The sequence below is a fragment of the Embiotoca jacksoni genome, unplaced genomic scaffold (assembly GCF_022577435.1).
Source record: "Embiotoca jacksoni isolate LCO1_2020_lvr unplaced genomic scaffold, fEmbJac1.0.p SCAF_14, whole genome shotgun sequence".
Lineage (NCBI taxonomy): Eukaryota > Metazoa > Chordata > Actinopteri > Embiotocidae > Embiotoca > Embiotoca jacksoni.
Window position 1 is genome coordinate 14,748,658 of NW_027185274.1, and position 22,176 is coordinate 14,770,833.

The 22,176-nt window shown below is 40.7% G+C and overlaps 1 protein-coding gene across 1 annotated transcript; it reads right to left on the minus strand.

Moving 5' to 3' along the window:
* Positions 1 to 7,442: 7,442 nt before the first annotated feature.
* capn12 (calpain 12) lies at positions 7,443 to 21,212 on the minus strand. Its single transcript, XM_069147326.1, has 22 exons — positions 20,961 to 21,212; positions 19,110 to 19,179; positions 18,128 to 18,246; positions 14,978 to 15,111; positions 14,677 to 14,848; positions 14,513 to 14,596; positions 13,397 to 13,482; positions 13,216 to 13,293; positions 12,959 to 13,131; positions 12,623 to 12,867; positions 12,527 to 12,538; positions 12,325 to 12,404; positions 11,648 to 11,770; positions 10,785 to 10,821; positions 10,620 to 10,691; positions 10,476 to 10,521; positions 10,072 to 10,133; positions 9,690 to 9,758; positions 9,426 to 9,504; positions 9,169 to 9,285; positions 7,856 to 7,908; positions 7,443 to 7,766 (listed from the first exon to the last, which is right to left on the minus strand). The coding sequence occupies exons 1-22, from the start codon at positions 21,159 to 21,161 to the stop codon at positions 7,740 to 7,742; spliced, it is 2,139 nt and encodes a 712-aa protein (XP_069003427.1). The 5' UTR covers positions 21,162 to 21,212; the 3' UTR covers positions 7,443 to 7,739.
* Between the last annotated feature and the right edge of the window lie 964 nt (positions 21,213 to 22,176).

The following is a 22,176-nucleotide window of genomic DNA, read 5'->3' on the forward strand; positions in this document are numbered from 1 at the left end:
GAACCAAACACTAGAACCAAAAGCAGCTAAATGGGATTCAGCCATCATTCATTAGATATTATTTACACGTTTGCGTTTCTGCTTTTACACGCCAAAATGTCTCCTGTGAAAACTAAAACAGCACATGACAGCTTTAATGACTGACAGATTGCTATTTTGCGTGAAAGTTTTCTCATGAAAGTTTTGTTTTGGCTCTTTACTCCAACATATACTGGATTTTAAATGAAAGAAAAAAATGTCATGAATTTAAAGTGAATTTTAGTGAGAGCTTTAATTTGATGTAACAAATGTCTCGTATGTAAGAATGCAGCGTAACTAGTGATTATAGCATTTGTAATCCAATAACCCACAGGACACGTAAAGCCTGTGCTCTACGAAAGGCTTACAAAGTGTAGTGAATTGCTATAATTTGTCTGCAACACCAATTTACAGATTCATTATTATTAACATTTTGACATGGTCCTTAGATTTTTCTTGAACAGATCATTTGGAAATGAGGACATTTACTTATTTAGCAGTGTTTCCTCGCTACCATTGTTTTAAATATCTTTGAATTTGTCTTCTCCCTTCGTTTTTCCTCCCACTCTTTCTCTCTGTGTTTGCTTGTTTCGATCGAGAGGGTTTTATTTCAACCTTTTTTTCCTCTGCTCTCAGTCCCCCCCTCCCCACTTCTTGTCCTTACATAAGGGTTGCCCTATTTTATTCAGGGACCAGTAAGAGGTAGGAATAAAGGGAGTGAGTGGGTGAGGAAGAGGGAATGATAGAGGATGAGATCCAATGAAGGGAGAGAGAAAAGATATGGGGGCAGAAGAGAGGACTATGTGTACACTGCTCACGTCAGGAAGACACAAACCAGCATGTGTCCCCGTCATTGCCCCTCACCTCGATGCCCTTCCCTGCCCACACACTGCACATCTCCTGCTCCTCATCCTTTCCTTTTGCTTTTTTACCTCTTTACCGGAGCCCTCTCCTTTTCTCTGCACGCTTCCTCCCACTATCTCAACCCCTCTTACGCTGCAGTCTCCAGGAGGGCATCTGCTTGTCACCAGATGAAGACGTTGTTGGCAACCTTTGGTATCGCTTCCCCTCTTACAGATTCCCAGACCCCTGCGGCTCCCTCCGTCACCAACCACCTTTGTGACATGACGACCCATTTTCTGTCACGGCATGTTGTCCACGCTGGCCACGGCAGAGAAATCATCTGAGGACACAGGTGACCTACTGCTGCTAACCACACGGCACTAAGTCTGTCTGTCTGTTTGTTTATGCTTCTCCAGATTTATTTGACAGCATTTGTCCTTTGTGAGATAAAAGCTTCGTACATACAGTACAAAACACATGACCGACATTATAAAGTAATATATAGTGATATATAAACAACACTGGGTCACAACTACCCATTGATGCTGGGTAGTTAACCTACAACCCAGTTGGTGCAGAAGTACCCGACTGAGAGACAGACTGACACCACTGGTCACCACTTCATGTGGCCGTTTTTAAATGAAAAGCCCTCAAGGCATTTTCAGTATGTAAAACTGATTTAATATTACACTGACAGGAGTAAATGAACACATGAATCTAAACATGTACATGGAAGTTTTCCTCCCCTGACATGTAGTTTCTCCCTCTGTAGTCATATATCTGGGGTTATAACGTATAACCTTTGTTAAAGCGTCAGTAAACAAGTTGAACATCCCAAAATCTTCTGCTTCTCTCGGCTGCCTCGCATCACCCCACTGAGCCCCTCACATCAAACATGCAAATAATAATAATAATAATAATGTCTGTCGTACTCAGAGATAAGGGAGGTATTGGAAATTTTACTTGACACAACTTCTGCGCGTGCACCTCGGAGCCTTGCAGAGAGGGAGGGAAGACACAAGACATGTCGAGACTGGATGACCCTTGTTTGTACAGAGTCACTGTGATTAGCTAGATATGTGTTAGCCAACTGTGATTGGTTGTTTGATTCGGACTGGTTCCAGTTTTTTTTTAAATACTAAAAAGGATCAGGTGTTGACGGAGACACGTTTGTTTAAAGGAGCACTTCAATTAGATATTGTCAGCGACATGCAGTGGTCCAAATGATTTCAATCTGAATTGTAATATTTCCCACTGCAGCTTTAAATTTCCTTTAATCAGATTTTTTTTTTTTTTTTTTTTTTTTTTAACAGAAAATTATACCAAACACAAGGACATTGATTATTAAATCTCAGGTCTGTGGAAATATCCAGAATATGACTGAACATATTTTTCAAATGGCCAATAATTATGAGACGCTTGAAACCTCATTTGCCTACAATGAGTTATACAAACAAGCCAAGCATAACACGCAATGCTGACATGGTATCCGAGTCATGAACAGAACTGTGAACGTGTTTTCGCTGCGGGGCATTTGAGTAACGCAAGCGTAAGCAACTGACGACAGCAGTTTGGTTTTGAGGTTTGCACATTCACCTCCTCTGTACACATGTAGACTGGTCTTAAGTTTTTTGTGTGTCAGTTAAACTTTTGTCATATAATTGTACGAGTTTAATCATGTAAAATGTATTGTTTATTGAACTGCATTCTGCATTTTTTTTTTTTTTTTTATCTCATCTATGCACATCTCAGTCTGTTTACATTTTTCACCTATCATGTCACACCTAAGCGATCCACCGATCAAAATAAACTATTATTGCCGCAAAATGGGTGCAAAAATTGCGTGTGTGTGTGTGTGTGTTTTTAAGCCAGCTGAGGTCTCAACCTGGTTTGCTGTAAGAAAACTGACGTGATTAAAAGGTCTGCTGAGATCAGTCCAGAGTGCTGGCTGTGATCTTCTCGCTGTAGAGCGGATGAAAAGAGGAACACACTGTCAAAGAAAAAAAGCATGACAGTTAGTTGAATATCGAAAAAGACATTGCATTTGATGTACATGTTTAAAGTAGTGCCTCACCAATTCTGCTGCCAAATGTTAGATCACGCTGGAGTGTGAATGCGATGCGGAATCAACACACTGCAATTAGTATGAAATGTACTGCACTGACAGGCTGGTTTAGATAATAACCTGCCAAATTCCATTAATCCGTTCATCCATTTTCTGCTGCTTATCCAGGGTCGGGTCAATGTGGCAGCAGCTTGGGCAAGTTAGATGCTTCTCTACTCCGCAACCTTTTCCAGCTCCTCCTGGGGGGATATAATGCATTCCCATCTAGGGCATTCCTAGGAAAAATCTTATTCTATTATTTTTTTTAATCTATTTTCTTCACTAAGGGACAAATGAAATGTGTACAGAGTGTGGAGGATTCACATTTGTTCCTCTTTACGTATTACTACCGATTCACCTTTTTTCTCTAAACCACTGCGCTTAACAATATTAATCGTTAAAAATGCACAGTATTCAGAGTATAGAAATATACAGCGTGTATAAAAGGACGTGTTTGTACTGTAAGACACACTTCAGACCAACACCCATGTATGCAATTAGACAAAACAAAGGACCTAAGTGGGAAATAGAAAGGCTGCAAATCTGTAAATTAACTTAATTAATTGTCTCAAATTTTTTCTTGCCAAGTCTGAACAAGAAGCTTCAGTTAAAAAGGAAGTTTAAGTGCAATATCACATCACTGTTATATTTCTGTGGCACAGTGAGTGACTGTGAACAACCGGGTCACCAGCATCTATACCAGTCTGCCATTTGGAAAAGAAACAACAACAGGATGAGGAACAGAGAGCAGAGTGAAGGGGAGATGATACAGCAGCTCTTTGCATCTAATATTATCAGCCATCGCACTTCACGACTTGTAAATAAACAGGCACAATAAATACACCCTACATCCCATGTCAGCACTCGCTCACATCTTAAAATACTGCGGCTCTGACGACTGAGATGGTGCTGCTCATCACATTTATGCGTGAGCGAGCCCAGGCTAAATTTGCAGCCTGGGAGCCAACTTACGCAATCCTCCCTGGTCTCCCTCCTGTCCTGTCTACACAATGGCTTAAAATCTCAGTTCTCAAACCTCCCAGCCCTCCTCCCAGATCACACCCCCACGCTGTACACTACAACTTCGACACTATTCCTGTAGCAGCCCCCGCCGCTGTGGCACGGAAATACCAGCACCTTCAAGAACAGACGCCAAGCCTGTCAGAGCATCGTCTCATCATCACATGATGCTCTGACAGGTGTGAAACAACCTGTGTGTGTTTGTGTGGGTGTGTGTGTGTCTGGGGGAGGGAGAGGGGAGGGGGGGGGGCGTGGGGGTGGAGGAGAGCAGGTGGAAGGATGAGCACAGCTGCTGTCAAGAGAGAAGAATCAACAGAGAAATTGCAGACTCTCTCCATGAGGGAGGAGACGCAGTTTACAGCTTTATCCTGGTAGATCAGCTGCAAACTGTTTCTCTTTACTTTGATCTGAAGGCGGCTGACTGAGATGCTGCTCCTCTCAGGAAGTGTGTGCTTTTATGCAACATTTACGAGGACTATTAGAGTCATCAATCATAATACCTTTTAATTTATCTCCAGTTTCTGCTCAGAATCAAATTATATGAAAAAAATGGAATAGCTTTTTGGACGCACTTCTATTTTACTCCAACATTTCAGATTTATAATCACTACAAGTTTTGACCTTCTGACTCAACGCTGCTGTATAAACAGGTAATAAGATAATATAAGTAAAACTGCAGTAATAACAGAAAATATGTCTTCATGTGGGAAGTAATAAAGGTTTAGTCGTACTTTACATTAATAAACAATTAAAAATAGAATCACACCTAATTATAGCGCCTGATAAAGCACTTGTTGATCTGTTTAAATTGTGCTTATTAAGGCTAAAGAGGTCTGTTAAAGTAAAATGTTACCTGGATGGGAGACCTTTTCTTCTTTAAGATGGAAAAAATGTGCATGTTTTAGGAAGCTATAAGGACCCTTTTTCACAAATACAGACATAAAGGAACTTAAAAATGAATTTCTTTATTGTTGCTGTTTACTCCACTACATATTTATGTATTAATATATGCAGCGTCTGCACACGGGTGATCTCAATTACTAATTGATTGAGGTGTGAACTCTTTTTAAAGCAAATGTTTTGATTTGAATTTTATACTTGTAATTAATTCAAATGTATTTGTTGTCATCTGCTTTCACTTTGGCTGTCTTTTTATAAGCAGTGTTTTTATACATTTATATTATGTAACTATGTAGTTTTTATTTATTATTGGTGACCTAAATCCCACTTTTAAGTGTATTTTGTTTCTTTCTGGTATTTTTCTTGTGTCTGTTCTGTTTTATGTCCATTTCAATTTTGAATTGAAGTTATTTTTGTCCTGTGTTTGGAAATTCATTAAAGTATTCATGAGTAAAGATACATGTTTTTTTTTTATAGTGAAATCTCATTTTCAGCACTGGTTGAGGATAGTCATGCAGAGATTCAAGGTTAAAGACTGAATGGAGGATTGGTGTTTATTGATTTGCTAGCAGGGTGTCAGTCAGTCCACCACTTTTCTCCAAAATATAATATTTCAATAACTATTGCGTGAACTGACGTGAAATTTTGTAAGATTTATGGTCCCCAGGTGATGATCCTAATCAAATTGAAAATCCTCTGACGTTTCTTTGAACACCACCGCCACTGACTCAAATGATGCAACTATGAGGGTGGATCAAAAAGTACAGAGACTTCTCCTGCTGGGCGGCGAACGGTTTGCAGCACCATGACCTGCACGGAGCACACAGAAGCTGTCATTTTCGTGAGTAAGTATTCTTAAGTTTCATTGCTTGATATAAATCAGCACCTCAGTTGTACCTGCTTTTGTGAGCAGTGGTCCTGGTGCATTTGTGATTCTTTACGCACCTGAAACTTGAGCAGAGAATGCCCATCAAAGTCCAGAAAGAAGCTGTAGTGAGCCAAATCCCGTGAGTAGGAGTGGTGGTTCCCTCAATACACCTCAGATAGTCACAAACTAAAACTCAGTGTTGATAGTCTGATCCTGAGGGATGAATTTACAGTGCACAGCCCCACAGAAATGTAAACAAAAACCCAGCTGGTTGTGCGACTGGTTTTGGACAGTGACTCCGCCCATTTGGAACTGGTAATGTAACTCAAAACAACTTTAAGATCATTGCTTCACTGCCATAGGCTTCCTAAAGGCTTTCAAGGAAAAAAAAAAAATCACCTACACACCCACTGCTCACAAAAACACATGTAACTCAGGTGCTGATTTTCATCAAGGGCCAAAATTTAGGAGTACTTTCTCACATAGGGTATAACCTCTCTGTGCTCCCTACACATCATGGTGCTGCGCACCATGCGTGCCCAACGGGAGCTTTTTGATCCACCCTTGTATTTAATTACCTTGAAATTTGGTACACCCAGAAGATCAATCAGAGGGACTTTAGTGAGGCTCTAGTGCCACCACAAAGTAATTTTTTTGGATGATACTTTGTACTTAGCGTCTGGGCGAATTGCAAAAGCTTTGGTGAGTCCTTAAATTTACATAGAGCACCATCATATGGTCAACATTTTAATTTGAGCTTTGGTTTGTGACCAAATACCTGCAAAACTATTGACATCAGTCTCAGCTAACATTGCATTTAGTACCACCATGCCCAAATGCAGCGTCACCAACCTTTAGATTGTTGTTCACTTTCTGGAGACAGAGAAGGAGACAGTGGAAAAGTGAGCACATCTGTTGGAGTCCTGTGAGGATAACAGATGGCTCAGATCACAAGCCTTCTCCAGGCCACAGACGCACAAATAAGAGGAAGTGCATGATTTAAAGAAAGGAAAATCAGATAATGAAGCAGCTCGATGTTAATATTAGGCAAGTCATTCAGAGGAATCATGAGAACGACTCTCTATGGGTCCTTCCTGTCTCTCTACCCTCTCTCTATCACAATGTAGATGGACGGTTGCCGAGGGCAACCTGTGTGTACTCACCTAAGGATGAACAGGAAGAGGTGTGTGAGTAAAGGTGCTATTAATAGCATGTGTAGAAAGGACATTTGCTTGCTTGCGGATGTGTGTGTTTGTGTGTGTGTGTGTGTCTGTGTGAGTGAGAGTAGCCAGCATGTAACAGGGAGGAGGAGGATGCAAATTGTGAGACTCAGACAGTTACTAGAGAGAACAGGAGGGGGGAGAAAGAATGAGGGATGGATGGAGGGAGTGAGGGAATGTAGTGGAGGAGGGGGTGAGTGTATGTTGACGCTGTACGTGGCGTCAGTGCGATAAGAATAGAGATGGTGCGTGTAGCTGAAACATCACCCTCACACCCTCAGTGGGGCAGGCAGTACTCACTCATGAGTGTGTGTGTGTCAATGAGTGCATGCGTGTGCACAGATATTTCCCAGGATATGCTCATGTGTGCATTTTGTTCAAGGCGAATATTTTTTTGTTATATCAAACTAAGTTTTAAATAATTGTACCAACCATTTCTGAAGAGCAGCTTAAGAAAAAAAACAATCACTTTAAGGAAGGATAACATGGATTATATTTAGATTTGAAACAATTTACTTGATAATGGAGTTAATACTTTGAAAAGAAGAAAGCACTAAGGATATTTCCGCACTCATTTCTGTAGTTATGAAATTGATGTGGAGTAATAGGATAGTATTTTATAGCAATGAAATGATCGGCAGAAGAGATAAGCAAGAACAAAACAATGCTGTAAAGTTTAAAAGTAAAATGCCGTTTCTGTATGTTGCCTGTTATTTATATTGTAGTTCATCTGGGTTCACGTGGAGTCTCTCTTTGTGAAGCGTCTTCACACGGTCAGGAACTGGAGCAGCCACTGTGGAGGAACAACAGGAGATCAGAGACATAAACCTCCTCAGGGTCAGTACGAACACACAGCGGAGCATATTTGGCCAGATAACTCACAGAATTGATGCCTCTGTGTTTCACCTCTTGCCTGGTCTCTGATTCATACAGAGCTGAGGAGAGAGGAGGAGAGGAGATCACTGCACACAACATCTTTTCAAAGCTCTAACGCTCAGAAACTTCTGCATCGAGTTTCGTGTTGTCAAAACAGAGATCCTGTCAAGTATCCCAAGTTTATTGAGTGACAGTTTTAATATGCTTAAAGCTTGATATGTAAACAAAATGTGAAATGTCACCAGGACATTAACATAGTGTTTATCACGCTATGATCATATCATTAGATACACAAAAAGATACACTCTTCTTCAGAAAGACAACGTTATAACGGTCTCTTGGAAGTTGCTATTCAACTACGCGATAATACAGCCCTGAATTCAGTTTAATTCAACTAAAAATAGTGTCATTAAAATGTTCTTTAACTGTCACAGCAGACAATTTACCACAGAATTACTTAAACTATAGTTTAACAGTTTAAGAAGCAACTTCACGTGAAATACAAAAACAAAGACAAGGTAGCTAAAAAACAAACGATGCAATCAAAGGCTGAACTTTGATGCAATAACTAAAACGGCTAAATAGAAGAGTGGGACTCACCAGAGCGATGCAATGTTATCATTATAACTAAGTCACAAAATGATTTCAAACTATTTTCAATATGTTGAGTATTACAATAACACACTGTATACTGCGAATATTGCGATCTTTTTAAACTGCAAATTTTGTCCAAGTAGGAAACTTTCTCAACTCAACATGTTTTATTTAATACAATACAGTTTTCATTCTGTTCATCCCCCTTATGACATTTTTTAATGCGGCAACATAGGATTGTCAAGCAGACAGACTGACCAGAACTCTAATTAAAACATGTCATGCACTTGACAAATTCATTTATACAACAAAATATGGATAGTTGACATCTGTGCATCAATACAATATCGTGATGCATCATACTGTGATCTATTCTGTATGGATTGTTTCCTCCCGCTCTTAATAGAGAATATAGAATAAATAACTAAAAATAAACCCATATCTATATTGAGCATACTCTGTACAGTGATGGTAATATTATAATACACTGTCTATTAGTACAAGGTGCATACGGAGATAAGAAGCCGCACACATTTCGAGAGGTCACAATAATAATCTGACATATAACAGATGCACAGTTTCAGATTGATATGTGACTATTAGATTGTTAAAATAGATGCAACATGTATAAGCAGCATTTTACAGCTGCAGCTGGTCGAGCTAGTTGTGTGTGTGTGTGTGTGTGTGTGTGTGTGTGTGTGTGTGTGTGTGTGTGTGGTAATTACCAAAAAGCTTGCGCAGCCTGGTGACACATGACACAAAGCCATGGAAGGGCATGCGAAGCTCTCCGGATGCAAAGCGCTCAGACAGCATCTGAACTACCTTGTTATCACACTGCAGACCTGGGAAACAGAGGGGTGAATGAAGGTGTGAAGCCAAACACCAGCAACCCCCTGTGTGTGTGTGTGTGTGTGTGTGTGTGTGTGTGTGTGTGTGTGTGTGTGTGTGTGTGTGTGTGTGTGTGTACTATATATATGCATACCAACAGCTTGCAGTGCTGTGCTGAGGTCAAAGGGGCTCATGGTCCCAGAAGACTCCTCATCAAACTGAAAAAAGATGGACTGAAGCAGAAAGCAGTGTCAGAAACACTGACATGGCTCCCCTACTTCCTCTCTCACTTACACTTACACACACTCACATACTCACTCACTCTCACTCTCACTCACACACACACACACACACACACACACACACACACACACACACACACACACACACACACACACACACACACACTGTGCTGTACCTGCAGATTGCGCAGACCGGACAGCAGGGTTTCTGCTTGCTCACGACTCAGAGTGGAGCGTCCTTTAGTCTGCCAGCAGAGTTAAGGACATCTCAACAGGACAGACGACGGAGAGGAGAGTGAAAGTGAGCAGCAGGGTGTCATGATGAGTCAACCCGAGAAGCACAGTTCAGATCCTTTCGTCAGCAAGCATCTGCACCGAGGAAGTGTGAAACCAGCAGAGGTCATCAGCAGCAGTTGCAACGTTAACTCATGAAAACCATGTAGTACTGCGTAAACAAGACATATATATAGCCGTCAGTGGTAAACATGGGTTGAACTGAACCACAAGGAGACTGGAGTGTGAGTGACATTAAAGAATATACAGCGGAGTAAAGGATACATCCTCTCCAAAGATGAGCTCTCTGCACGTCTCCAGTGGCAGATGGTAATCTTTGACAAGAACTGTGATTAGGAAAGAAAGGCACAGTTTGAGGCAGAGAAGGAAAATACAGGTTTAAATTGGATTTAGCTGAAGCAAGGTGAAAGTGAGGACAAGTGTCTCGAGTGTATTACTAAACCAAGTTTAATTTACTTTATTTTTACTGACTGCAGCTATGAGCCTCTGTCTAGACCGCTGACCTCTGCTCCACTGTTCCAGTTTAAGAGGGAGCATGTTGCTACTTTGCTCCCACCTAGTGGTCATTACAGGTATTGCTGTCAATGATCGCTTTTGCTGAACTGGCTGCTTTTGCATGATGCATTTAAAAACAGTAGCAAAAAACCTGATATAGTGTATCTTCTAACCTGAGTTGAGCAGCTTTGCAATCTCTTTGGCATTCAGCCGGTCATCCTGTCGGGACGACAGAAGATAATCTGTTCACCCAAAGCTCCAAAATACACTTTTATTGTGTGAGGTAGCAGAAAGTGGATGTGTGAAGCAGAACTTACTGGGCCAGCCTCCTCATCAAAAGTCTTCTGAACCATCACTCGATCCTCAGGGGAGACAGGAGCCACCATAACCTGAAACGTGGAACACACATAAACATATTACAGCTGTTTGGTCGTCTGTAATTAGCTGGTGGTTTAATATGTTGACGAGGTCTGTGAACTCACCTGGAGGAAACCAGAGAAGCAGGTAAAGTCTTGAGTCCTGGAACACAGAGCGGGATAGACTGTCAGTGATGCTCACAATCAGTTTACTTACTCGCACTTTCACTGACCAAAAATAACAGAGGTGGAAGTGTTCAAAACCAAGTAAAAGCATCAATATCATCATGTGAAAATATTCCATTATGTTACAATGTCACAGTTAAAGGTCGTGCAGTCAAATCTCAACTCAAAGTGAAACAATTATCAGAAACATTTATTCAAACAAAAATAATTCATTATGCATGTGTTAAATTAAGGTGCCCCAAAAGGTGCTCAGAGACATTTTTAGCAGTTATACAGATTATTTTTCAGGAGTCAAAAGTACATTATTGGCCTTTAAAATTAAACTGAGTAGAAGAATAATGTAAAACTCATATTTTTTACTAAAGTAAACATACTTGACTTCTTCCAAACACAATAAAATAACGATTATTGTCATGTTACAGACAGAAGCCAAAATATTTGGTCATTTTATCAGCCTCTTGTTGTTAAGGCAAATTGTTGTATTTTACATTAGTATGATGTTGGATCACAGTGTCAGCCTGAGTGTAAGTACAGGGGAGTGTGGGTGACTATGACTGCGCTGCTGAGCGCGAGTGTGGCAGGCGAATCAGGTGTGCAGTGGAACCCTCAGGAAATGTTGTGGGTTTACGATTTAAATAAATATCGATGACGGGAGACACACGCACTAAAAGTTATATAAACAGCAGTTTTTCTGTTTTCTGGCACTAATTTGAGGGTATTATCATCAAGCTCTAAGCAGTCTCCTCCTCTGTATTTTAGTCCGCTGTTTGCGGGTCATCAGAGTTGAATATCTTCCGTCTCACCCCAGAGTGTTTCCAGTCTTGGAGAAAATGCGGACAAAGAAGTCTCCGGGCTGGTTGGGTCGATAGGTGGATGCCACGATGATGTAGTTACCCGGGTCCAAATGCAGCTTCCTCCACACACCCCTGTGGGATAAAGTTAATCAGTTATAGTCATTGAACATAACCAACAAGCCATCAGCTATGAAACTTTAAACAATTGCATTAAAAGTGCTCAGTCCAAACACTGTTCTATATACAAAACATGTTCTTATATATACTACTATATGTAGACTATGCTATCCATGTTGGCCACCATGAGCACCATGAGCACAAATAGCTGCTGTTCAACATTATTTATAGATTACAATAATCCACTGAATGGATTTTGGCACTTCTGCTAAAACTCTAACTTTATAGGTGAGTTTTAAATAAAACAAACCAGATAGCTTGAATTAACTCAAAATTTACGCAAATTTCTAGACAAAAATTTCTGCAGAGTTGTAAACAGCAACATGGTCTGCATTTGGTGGGACTATTGGGCTAATATTTAGTTTTGTGTGGAAGTGAATTAGCAGCAGCCTGCAGTCAGCACAGTAACGGAGAAGTTTTACTCTATTGTCCCCAAATAAACACATCAGCTCAAAACTTTGGCCGTTTAGACAAGGAAGCAGACATTTCTTCTCATGTTAGTCTTTTACCTTTGAGCAGTGTATTTCCCAGAGCGACTCACGGGGCGATTTTTCATGAAGAAGCTGTGATCCAGACACATGCCCTCCAGCTGTACAGAGTATAAATGGATGGAAAATTCCTACAGTTTTAAACGGCTGGTGACAATGTCGGATTGTTCTGATATTGAGGAGATAATGTCCGATAGATAATTGAAAATTGTTAGACACTCACCTCAGAAGGAACCTGGAAAAAAGAAGTACAAAGACATGTGAGTTTATTAAGAGACAGAATAAAGGTGTTGAGACAAATAACTAGTTTCTTTCTCACCTTGTAGATGTGGAAAGCGATGTAGAGGAAGTGGATTTTCTCCTTCTGCCTGCGGTTTTTCTGCAGCATCTCCACCAGCACTGTGCACTGTTTGGCTTTCTGCTTCTGTTTCTCTTCTCTATTCTTCTCTTCTGGGGTTATCCCCTCATCTTCCTCGTCATCATCATCATCCTCATCATCGTCATCCGAATCCTCATCCTGCTCTCTGAGAACCAGCTGGAACTGAGGATTCTTCCAGAACGATTCTGAGGAAAAGAACAGCAGCAAGCATAACAAAAGAAACGACCCCAGCAGGGCTTTAATGATGAATGTGCAAATAACATGTCATGAACACACTCTTGTATCTGCGGCTGCCACCCGCAGAGCTTCCTGGTACCCACAATCCCTCGTGTTCACTGATGGTCCAGGTAGACGGGACGGCAGGAGTGTTTCCCTCCTCAAGAGAGTCAGGGTTCACATTGCAGAGCTCCACGATGTCAAAGAGGCTGCTGAAGTCCTCAGCACTGATCCTGATACAGACCATAATTTACATCAGAGGTCAGGATGTTTTGAGAGGTTATTCACTGGTGTAAATTTCAGTATCTCCTCCGTACCAGAACTCTCCGTCTTCTCTCGATTTCAGCTCAATCCTTTCCTTCTCCGATTGGCCCACCTCGTTCCACTCTTTACCCCTGCAGACACAAACAGACAGAGAGAACCGCCATGTAGTGTCTGTAATCTGCATGCGTCTGTAATCTCTCTTGTGCGACGTGCACAAACAGCAATTTTACTCACTTGTCACTCCACGGTCCTCGATATTCGACAAAACCCCAGGGGTTCCTCAGCCTCAGCAACAAAATCTCTTCTGATGCTTTTTTCACCTAAAATGTAAACAGAGAGATCTTGTTTTGAAAGGAAATGTTCCTAATAATATCCCCATTATTTATTTCAACTGAAAAATGAGATGACATCAGATGGGATTAGATTAAGGTTCACTAAACCGCCCATTGGTCGTTATATTTTATAGTATTACTCTGTTTCCAGGGTCAAGTATGAACTTTCAGTCGCAGTTTGTGAGAAGTCATAAAATATCATCAAGATCAAATCGAAAGCTCCAGAGCCGATTCTTATAAACCCTCTTCTTATTATAGAGAGGCAGTTTTACCAATGATTAGTTCAGATTAAATTAAAGTAGGATGAGATGGAATAATATCAGAATAAATAACATGAGATTACATTTAATTTTGGTGAATTTACATATGTACAATTATGTACAGTTACGTATTAAATTAATGTATACTGAATAAAAATAAAATAAAAAAAACGATATATCAGGGTGACATGCAATGACATGGGATGTGATTAGATTTAGATCATTTGGATGGATTAGATTATTATTAGATTATTATTATAATCAAATCTATTAATTTTGACTCTATTATTTAGATTGGATTGAATTCAATTATTTAGACTAGATTCTTAGAGAATAAATGGCATGAAATAAAAGGAGATAAAGTTAAATTTGAAGGAGATTACATCTGATTAAAATGAGATTAGATTTGAATCAAATCCAGTTGACTCAGTTTGACCCTGTTTGATTTGATTAGAGATGAGACAAAATAAAATTTGATTATATTTCAATGAGATTATTTGAAAACATATCGCATTACATTTAGATGAAAATGTATTAAATAACAATGTATTCAATTAGATTAGGATAAAATGAGATTAAATATCACATTGAATTACATTAGACTAAAATCAAATGACATGAGGTGAGATGATGAGGAAACTGTTTTGGGATCATTGCAAGAAACTCGTACATACTTCAGAGTAACTAAAGAAAAAGAGAAGAAAACACAACATGTTGATGATGAGAGCAATGCAGTGTCGTCTCTGTGTCACACTGACCTTGTCCGTGTCAGTGATTGCGTAAGCGTGGCCCTTTACCAGTCCGTCTCCGGTCACTTTACCGACCTCATGGGAGCTGCTGGCCTGTGAAGACAAAGACAGAAACTCGAGTGGATTTTTCCACGTGTGCAGTGTGAACATTTGGCGGATTATACTGCATGTACCTGGATGAAGCAGCTGAGCAGGCTGCCTCGGGACAGAGCAGCTGTCAGAGACCTCCAGAGGACTCGAGGGGTACGAGAGGAGACATCGAGAGAGTATGCGATGCCTCCTGTGAAATCCTCCATCCCCTCTGAAATGTTGCCCCCCTTCAGGCTCCCGTAGGATCCGACTAACCTACATATGAGAGGTGAGAAATGATTCTCTTGGTGACTGTGTATTTTTGTGGCAATCTCGCAAACAGAAAAAGAGTGGGTGATCTCAGACATTACAACCCACAAACATATGCTGGTAGTGGCAACTGACTTGGCATAGGCCTTCTCCACCAGGGCGCTCCAAAACTCATTGCGGGTGCGAGAGTAGCTGAAGAGCAGACGGCCTTCGCGTACTGGCAGCCTGTCATCCACAACCACCTCCACCCACTCACCATACTGCCAGAACTGCACGGAGGGAGAGAGAGACGGCGACAGGAAGAGGGAGATGGTGAGAGAACAGGAGGAATAGATGTGATGAGTCAGGAGGAAAGATAACGAGGAGGAAGGCAGAGTGCAACCCGAAACTTTATAGTCCCAAATCTTTAATAGACTAGAAAAGTTAATACAATGAACTTGTTTGAAAACAGTTGCCTATTTCGATACCCGGTCGACACAGAAAACGTTAGTTGTCGTACTGAGTTGTGTTTCTGGCCACCTGATGAATGTAGGTCCAATATTTTTCGCCCTTTCTCCTGCTTTGGTTCAGTTTCCACCAACTCCTCAGATAAATCTCTGTCTCTTTCCCTGCTAAACGTTCCACTGTGTTTTTCAGCTCATCATTAACGTTGTGTGTCTGTCATTAGCTGTTGAGCAGGTAGTTTTTTTTCCTGCTGAAAACAGCTGCCTGCCGTGTTTGAAGATGAAACAGTCTCAGCACCGACGATGTCAGCTGCCCTCTCTCACACACGCACGCTAACCCGAGTCAACTCAATTGGTAAGACTTTATGATAAGGGTAGATTACGTAACCTTAGTTAAGGCTGTAATAAACGTGAACTAACATTTAATTAAAAGTCAACTAATACTTAGATAATCATCTATTAAGGATGTTCCAGTTAACTAAGGTATCAATTTAGGCCTTAGTTAATAGTTAATAAAGATGCTTTTAGCATTAGAGATGAACTACTTATTATTAATGCACTTAACTATTGTGTCGAGAATCATTTATCAAGGGTGTTCATGTTAACTAAATTATACATTTATGAATTTTTTTTAATAGTTTAGAAAAATTCTTTGGGCATTAGTAAATATAGTAATAAACCTTTCGTACCAGTTAATGTATTAACTGGTATGAAAGGTTTAAATGGTAATTAAAGTGCAAACAAATATTAGTATATGATTGATAAAGATATGAATTAACATGTATGTCACGAAGTTCATAACTAAGCTTTGTCAAGCTTTTTTTTTTCTTAATTATTGCTTTAAGGATGCTGGTTGTCTACTTACTTGTTCATCCTCAAACATATGACTTATTTCTAGTAAAGGTTGACATCAGTGAACTCACTCCATGGTCTTCAAACAAACTTTCCTCGCCTTAATAAATAATAATACAAATAAAATTAAAGTAATTTAACCTGATCATATGTCATATTCAAGGATCAGAGCAAAAACATCAACATGACACACTAATGTTTCACGAGAATGAAAATCTGAATCGAGGAAATATCAATCAAAATTAAACCTTTTGGTCAGTAAAGGACGAGTTAAATGAACACGTTATTAAAATCCCTCCTCAGACCGGTTCTAGTCACGACGAGAGGTGTGTAATTACTGCTTACTGAGTACACAACAGCAACTAAGAGCAGGCCTGCACTGGCCTTACATAGCTGCAGCTCTATGTGTGTGGTGTGTGTGTGTGTGTGTGTGTGTGTGTGTGTGTGTGTGTGTGTGTGTGTGTGTGTGTGTGTGTGTGTGTGTGTGTGTGTGTGTGTGTGTGTGTGTGTGTGTGTGTGTGTGTTTCCCAGGGGTAGTCACTGCCTGCATGTCTGGACGGCTCTCCCATCAGCCTGACAGGGCAAAGTGAGTTTCCAGTGTTTCTGTCCTGCATGTCCAGTCACGCCACATTCTCCTTAAAGGTCTCTAAAGGACCAAAGCTTCAGGGCAAAATAATCACCGACTAGTCTGTTTGCTTTTACAAGATTGATATGTCTGAGAAGAAGATATTTTATTGATCCTGGCAGGTCAGAGCCAGCGAGTGATGAACGCTCCAGATTAGAATCACCACTTCTAATGAGGAGATGGAGATTAGGGCTTAATGTTTGTCTCTATTTACGTGCGAGACTGCCGTGCAAGCGATTTCTCCTGGATAAGTTAATACTTGTTTGATCCATCAGATTTCATTAAATACCAGCGATGTGGCATGACAGCTTAGTCAGCAGACATCTTATCGAAGAAGTCTGAAAGAATAGAGTCAGATCAGATCAAATGTAGACAAACAGTCCTCTATGACACACGTGAAATGAACGAGTGTGAATTAGGGGCATAAATCATTCTCTATGTGCAGGCTTGATATCTATAAACAGAGATCGTCACTACTGGAGCTTCAAGGTAGTTCAGGCAGGTACGAACAGTTAACATCAAATTATATATGACCACGGCCTTTCTCAAGAATGATTAATTTACCTTGTATAAAACACCTGAAATGCCTGGCCCCAGGTTTGATGTGATGTGTGTGAACACGAGCGAATGTAGGACAATTAAACCGTTTAAAGAGATCCCCAATGTCATCACTCAACTTTGTTTGGGTTTTAACAAGAGGGAGGAATGCATTGTGCAGGGACTTACACTTACAAACCACCGAGGAGCTGCTGTGGAAGAATTGTGCTTTCAGTCAAATCAATCAGCATCCATAATCGAAGCACTTATTACACAGACGTATCTGGGACTCCGGATTTGTGAGCTCGGGGTCTGTGTGTGTCAAACTTCCTCATATTCTAATAGGCGGAGCTGCACCGCCAAAACAAAATGCATATTCAATGTTGCTGCGATGCATTGTTTAAACCTTGACCTTTAGTCCTGACATAAAGAACAGGAACTGTTCCTGATACATGTTGATCATGTCTGACTCTGTCTCACCAAGGACACAATGTGTTCCTATAGTTGAGCCCGTGTGAGAGTACAGTTAGAGAGGCTTAGCAACCAGTCATCGCCACACGTTGTGGCCTCTCTCCTCGTACGAGCTGCTGCCAATAAACATCACTGCGTTGACACCCAAAACGGTCTCCTCTGCCTTCTCCACCTCCGCTCCATCATTTCCATCACAAACATCAAGCAACATTTGCAGGCAAAAATGAGATGAGTGATGAGAATGGGCACTAAAGTATATGAGGATGACTGTGTGTTTTGGAGGAATAAAAAGGCTCTAATTTAGAGTTTTTTTTGATTGGTAAGAAAAGGGAGGGTTTAGATGTAGTTTGTACTTACTCTAAAATGGAAGATCCCTGCGTAAGGCTTGGCCAGGCTTTGGTTGGGTGGCACTACCTTTACGAAGAGTGAGGGGTGCGTTGTCAGACAGGACAGGGCCGCTAGCAACCAGCAGTTACCTGATAAACAAAAGAAACAGTTATGATGATTGATTAGTGATCGGTATCAAAGTATTTCAGTTTGAGTCCGGGTACTAGTCTCCTGTGAAGTGTCATTTATGTTTTATTGGCAGTGTTTTTCAGGTAGCCCTCTCACTCTCACACACACGCACACGCACACGCACACACACACACACACACACACACGCACACACACACACACACACACACGCACACGCACTCACTTAACAAGCCACATTCCTCTCCAACAACAAACATCTGTTCTGTGTTGTTTCTCTGCAGATGTTGCAGTCACTGGTATCATCTGTGTAAATCCCCAAAATTCACACATGGAAGACGGAGAAGAAGATGAAGAAGGAGGAGGAGGAGGAAGAGGAGGAGGTATCGATGTGTGTCACTGACATATTTGCAAACAACTGGCAACACAAACGATCAATCCAGAAATCCCAGAGGTGGAAAGAGATTTAGCGGTTGTGCAGACAACAGTCACGTCATTAAACCAGAAATAGGAAACAGACATAAAAACACCGATTAACAGTCTGTGGGATAAGAATGACGTGGCTGGATGGGGGAGAGGGACCCCCAGCAGATCCTGGGTTTGGGGACCACAGAGGGTTCCTCCTCTTTATCCTTTGAAGTTGGGTCTCTAAGGACGTGAGCTGCAGACAAGTAATGAAGTCACCACATTTTACCGTATTCAAAAAAAGAAGCGCGTCAGCTTTTGGTTATGTGGATTTAACTTTTCCATGATGTTGTGCAATGCCAATTTAGGACAGTTCAGCATGACGTGCCCCAGATTCAACACGCAGTCCATGAGGATGATAGATGAGCAGCAGATTTGAATATATTTCTGATGGTCTTACCTAGTTGGCCCTGACAGATGTCAGTAGTCCCAATCGTGCCCTCCACAAACACGGCGTTGTCACTGATTTCCTTCAGATATGAAACAAGGAGAAAACAACATGAGTCCAAGAGGCTCTAATAACAGCAAAAATTGATGTTACTGAGTTTGGACATTGTGAGTGGGATGTTTTAAGAAAAGGTCAGCATCATTGTTCTATGCTGCAATCTAATTATCTTTGGGGGAATTGATTTCTATGATTAGAGATTAAACAATTAATTGATTCATTCAAAATAAAATAAAATAAATTCTCCAACAATTCAGATAAATGTTAATAATCAATTAAGTCAATTTTAAGCAAAAATCAATGGTTTTAGCTCCTCCAATATAAGGATTGTGTTTTTTTTCTCTGGTAATAGTAAATTGATATTTGGGGTTTTTGGACTGTTGTTCTGACAAAATAAGACATTTAAATATGTTAGCATGGTATCTGGGGAAAAAATATGGCTATTTGATATTTTTTCTGACGTTTTACAGAATCTACTGTCAAGGAAACTCTATTGTTTAGGCCCGACATACTATGAGACTCCTCTGATTCCCTGAATGGGGTAAAGGTTCAATAAATGATACCCTGACCTCAGGAACTAACCGTCCATGATAAAAATTGACTGTGGTCACAGTGGACACAACATGTCTGACTCTCTATCTGACAGTATTCAGCCAAGGACACATTCTTATCTTTATAAGAACCAATATTTTTCTTGTAGTTCTTTGAGAGTATAGACGGAGAGGTTTAGTAGCGACCACCCGTTGTGGCCTCTCTCCTCCATCCAGCTGCTGCCAATAAACTGCGTTGTCACCCAGAACGGTCTCCTCTAACTTCTTCACCTCATCTCCACGATTTCCATACCGTCTACAATATTTGCTTTATTTGTAGCTCATGTTTTATGGCTATCATAATAATATTCAGGATTCATATTCCCATTGCACACCTGTCTACATAGATTTGAGCGTTTAAAGCGTAATTAAGGTATGTTATGTGTGTTTCAAAAAAGTGTCCCTTCAGACTAATTTGCCTCTTGCTGTTGGTTACTACTAAGACATGATCAAATGAATAGAAAAATAAATAAGGATCCCTTGAATTTTTTGCAAGAGGAAATTGGGACACTGCTGTGTTCAGAAAGAAACAAGAACTCTTTGCAGGTTCCCTGCAGTTTGTTCACAGCACCATCAGAAAATTAAAAAAAGAACAACATGTGAGCAGAATCCAGCTTTGAAAGAGGTATTTAAAAGATTTTAAGGACAAAGTCCCTCAAATTAATGATTAGAACACACATCTGTGAGAGTTTACTTGGAAGGTTTGATACAGCAGAGAAAAGATCACTATTCACAAATTATTTTTAAATTAAGACACTTTATAACATCTGTCCACCTTGCATAGCCTGGCATAGTAATGGTCAGTGTTATTTGCGTGATTTCTTCAGTTACTTTCTTTCTCCCTTTAGGAAAGTGCTGCAGGTCCTCAGACCTGAGCCACACTTTGTTAAATCACAGACAGCTGACACTCAGCAACACTGCTGACAGAGTTCATGAGAAGAACCAATGCAAAAAAAAAAAAAAATAATAATACTGGGGGAACATTTGGCATTTTCTTATTGTTCAGGCAGCTTTTTAAAAGTAGCCAAAAATGACTGCTTTCTTTTAAACACAAATTTTAAATCAAATACAATTAGCATAAACAATTTTATAACTTAATTATCGACTAAATTGAGTAAAGCCCCATCCCAACAGATAACAACAACACCCTAAAACATCTGGACAACAACTGGCACTTGACAGTAGCTACGACAGGACAATGGTCAAACAGTCGCACCTTGGGTCTCTTCCATTGCACGGCCTTTTTGGGGTCCGGATCTTCTGGCATCCCGATGGACTTCTGCTCAGCTAGAAAGGCTGGATCAGAGAACAGCACACCAGACTTCAGGGACTCCTGCAGCAGAGTATTAAAGTCTTGGTCCCGGAACTTGATCGGATTCTCGATGGAGCCCAGAGGTGCCTTCTTGTCAGCCGCCATGCTGTCAGTGGATGTTCAGAAAAACTCTTGATCAGAGTTCAGCTGGCGCTTAAATACAGTTAAGAGCGCACACCCACCAGATCCAGCGAGCGCCACTGGAGCGCCTCCCCGGCTTGGCCCAGCCCGGGAAGGTATGCAGAGTGCCGGGGGCCCTGAGGAGCTGGAGTCGGCGTAATGACACGGTGCCAACAGCGTCTTTGATCCTGCTAAATTTATCGTCCATCATCGCTATCGTCCTGAGCGGGCAGAGAGAGGTAAAGAGAAAAAGGACAGTCTAATTACGGTTATATAGCATAACTTGGACAACTGTGCAGGGATTTAAGTCAAAGCACACTGCCTCCACCACTGCGACAATGCTTCAAGTAGGCTATTTGTATTTTTTCTTCTTTCTTTATTCAGTTTAATGTTCAGTTTTTCCAGGAAACTTTTCAAGAAATTACAGACTCATTAAAAGACGTCACCATTTTATTTCAAAGCAAAATACCAGAAACAATTCCTCTTGTTGCAGGTACAAAATGTGTCAATGTCAGTGTGGGCACAGGCGTGTGTCCCCGTTTGAGAAGAGAGACAGATAATAACGACCCGTTTATCGAGCATACCGTCAGATGCAGCCAGTTTGTGTTTGATATTCTGCAGAAAAGGATGCTGCTTATAAAGTAGCTGAGATCCCCGTCAGATCTCTAAAACCACCGCGGGGGGGCAGTCTACTCCACCTAAAGCCACCAGACCACGGATCACTACATCCAGAGTGAAATGATGAAGACAATTTACTATTTTATTAAAATCTTTCTAAGCGGTGTTTTTACTGTCCCGCCTCTGTGTTTTCGGATGATAGAAAAGTAGAGCTGTTGACACATAATTTATCTTTTGAACCTTTTACGAACCAGAAACGTGATATAAACATATTTCCATATAAATATTGACGCCCTGCATGCTGTATTTAATCTGAACTGATTCTAACACAATTTACTAACACCTGACCTTTTTGTCAGGGCTATAGCCTACACATAGTCAT

Excerpts from the sequence above, each read along its gene's own strand:
- capn12 (XM_069147326.1), bottom strand. The coding sequence starts at position 21,161 with ATGGCGGCTGACAAGAAGGCACCTCTGGGCTCCATCGAGAATCCGATC. Across the intron at positions 11,771-12,324 it reads GGGAAATACACTGCTCAAAG|GGGTGTGTGGAGGAAGCTGC; the intron begins GTAAAAGACTAA and ends TTTATCCCACAG. Across the intron at positions 9,286-9,425 it reads CACAGCACTGCAAGCTGTTG|GTCTGCAGTGTGATAACAAG; the intron begins GTATGCATATAT and ends TCTGTTTCCCAG.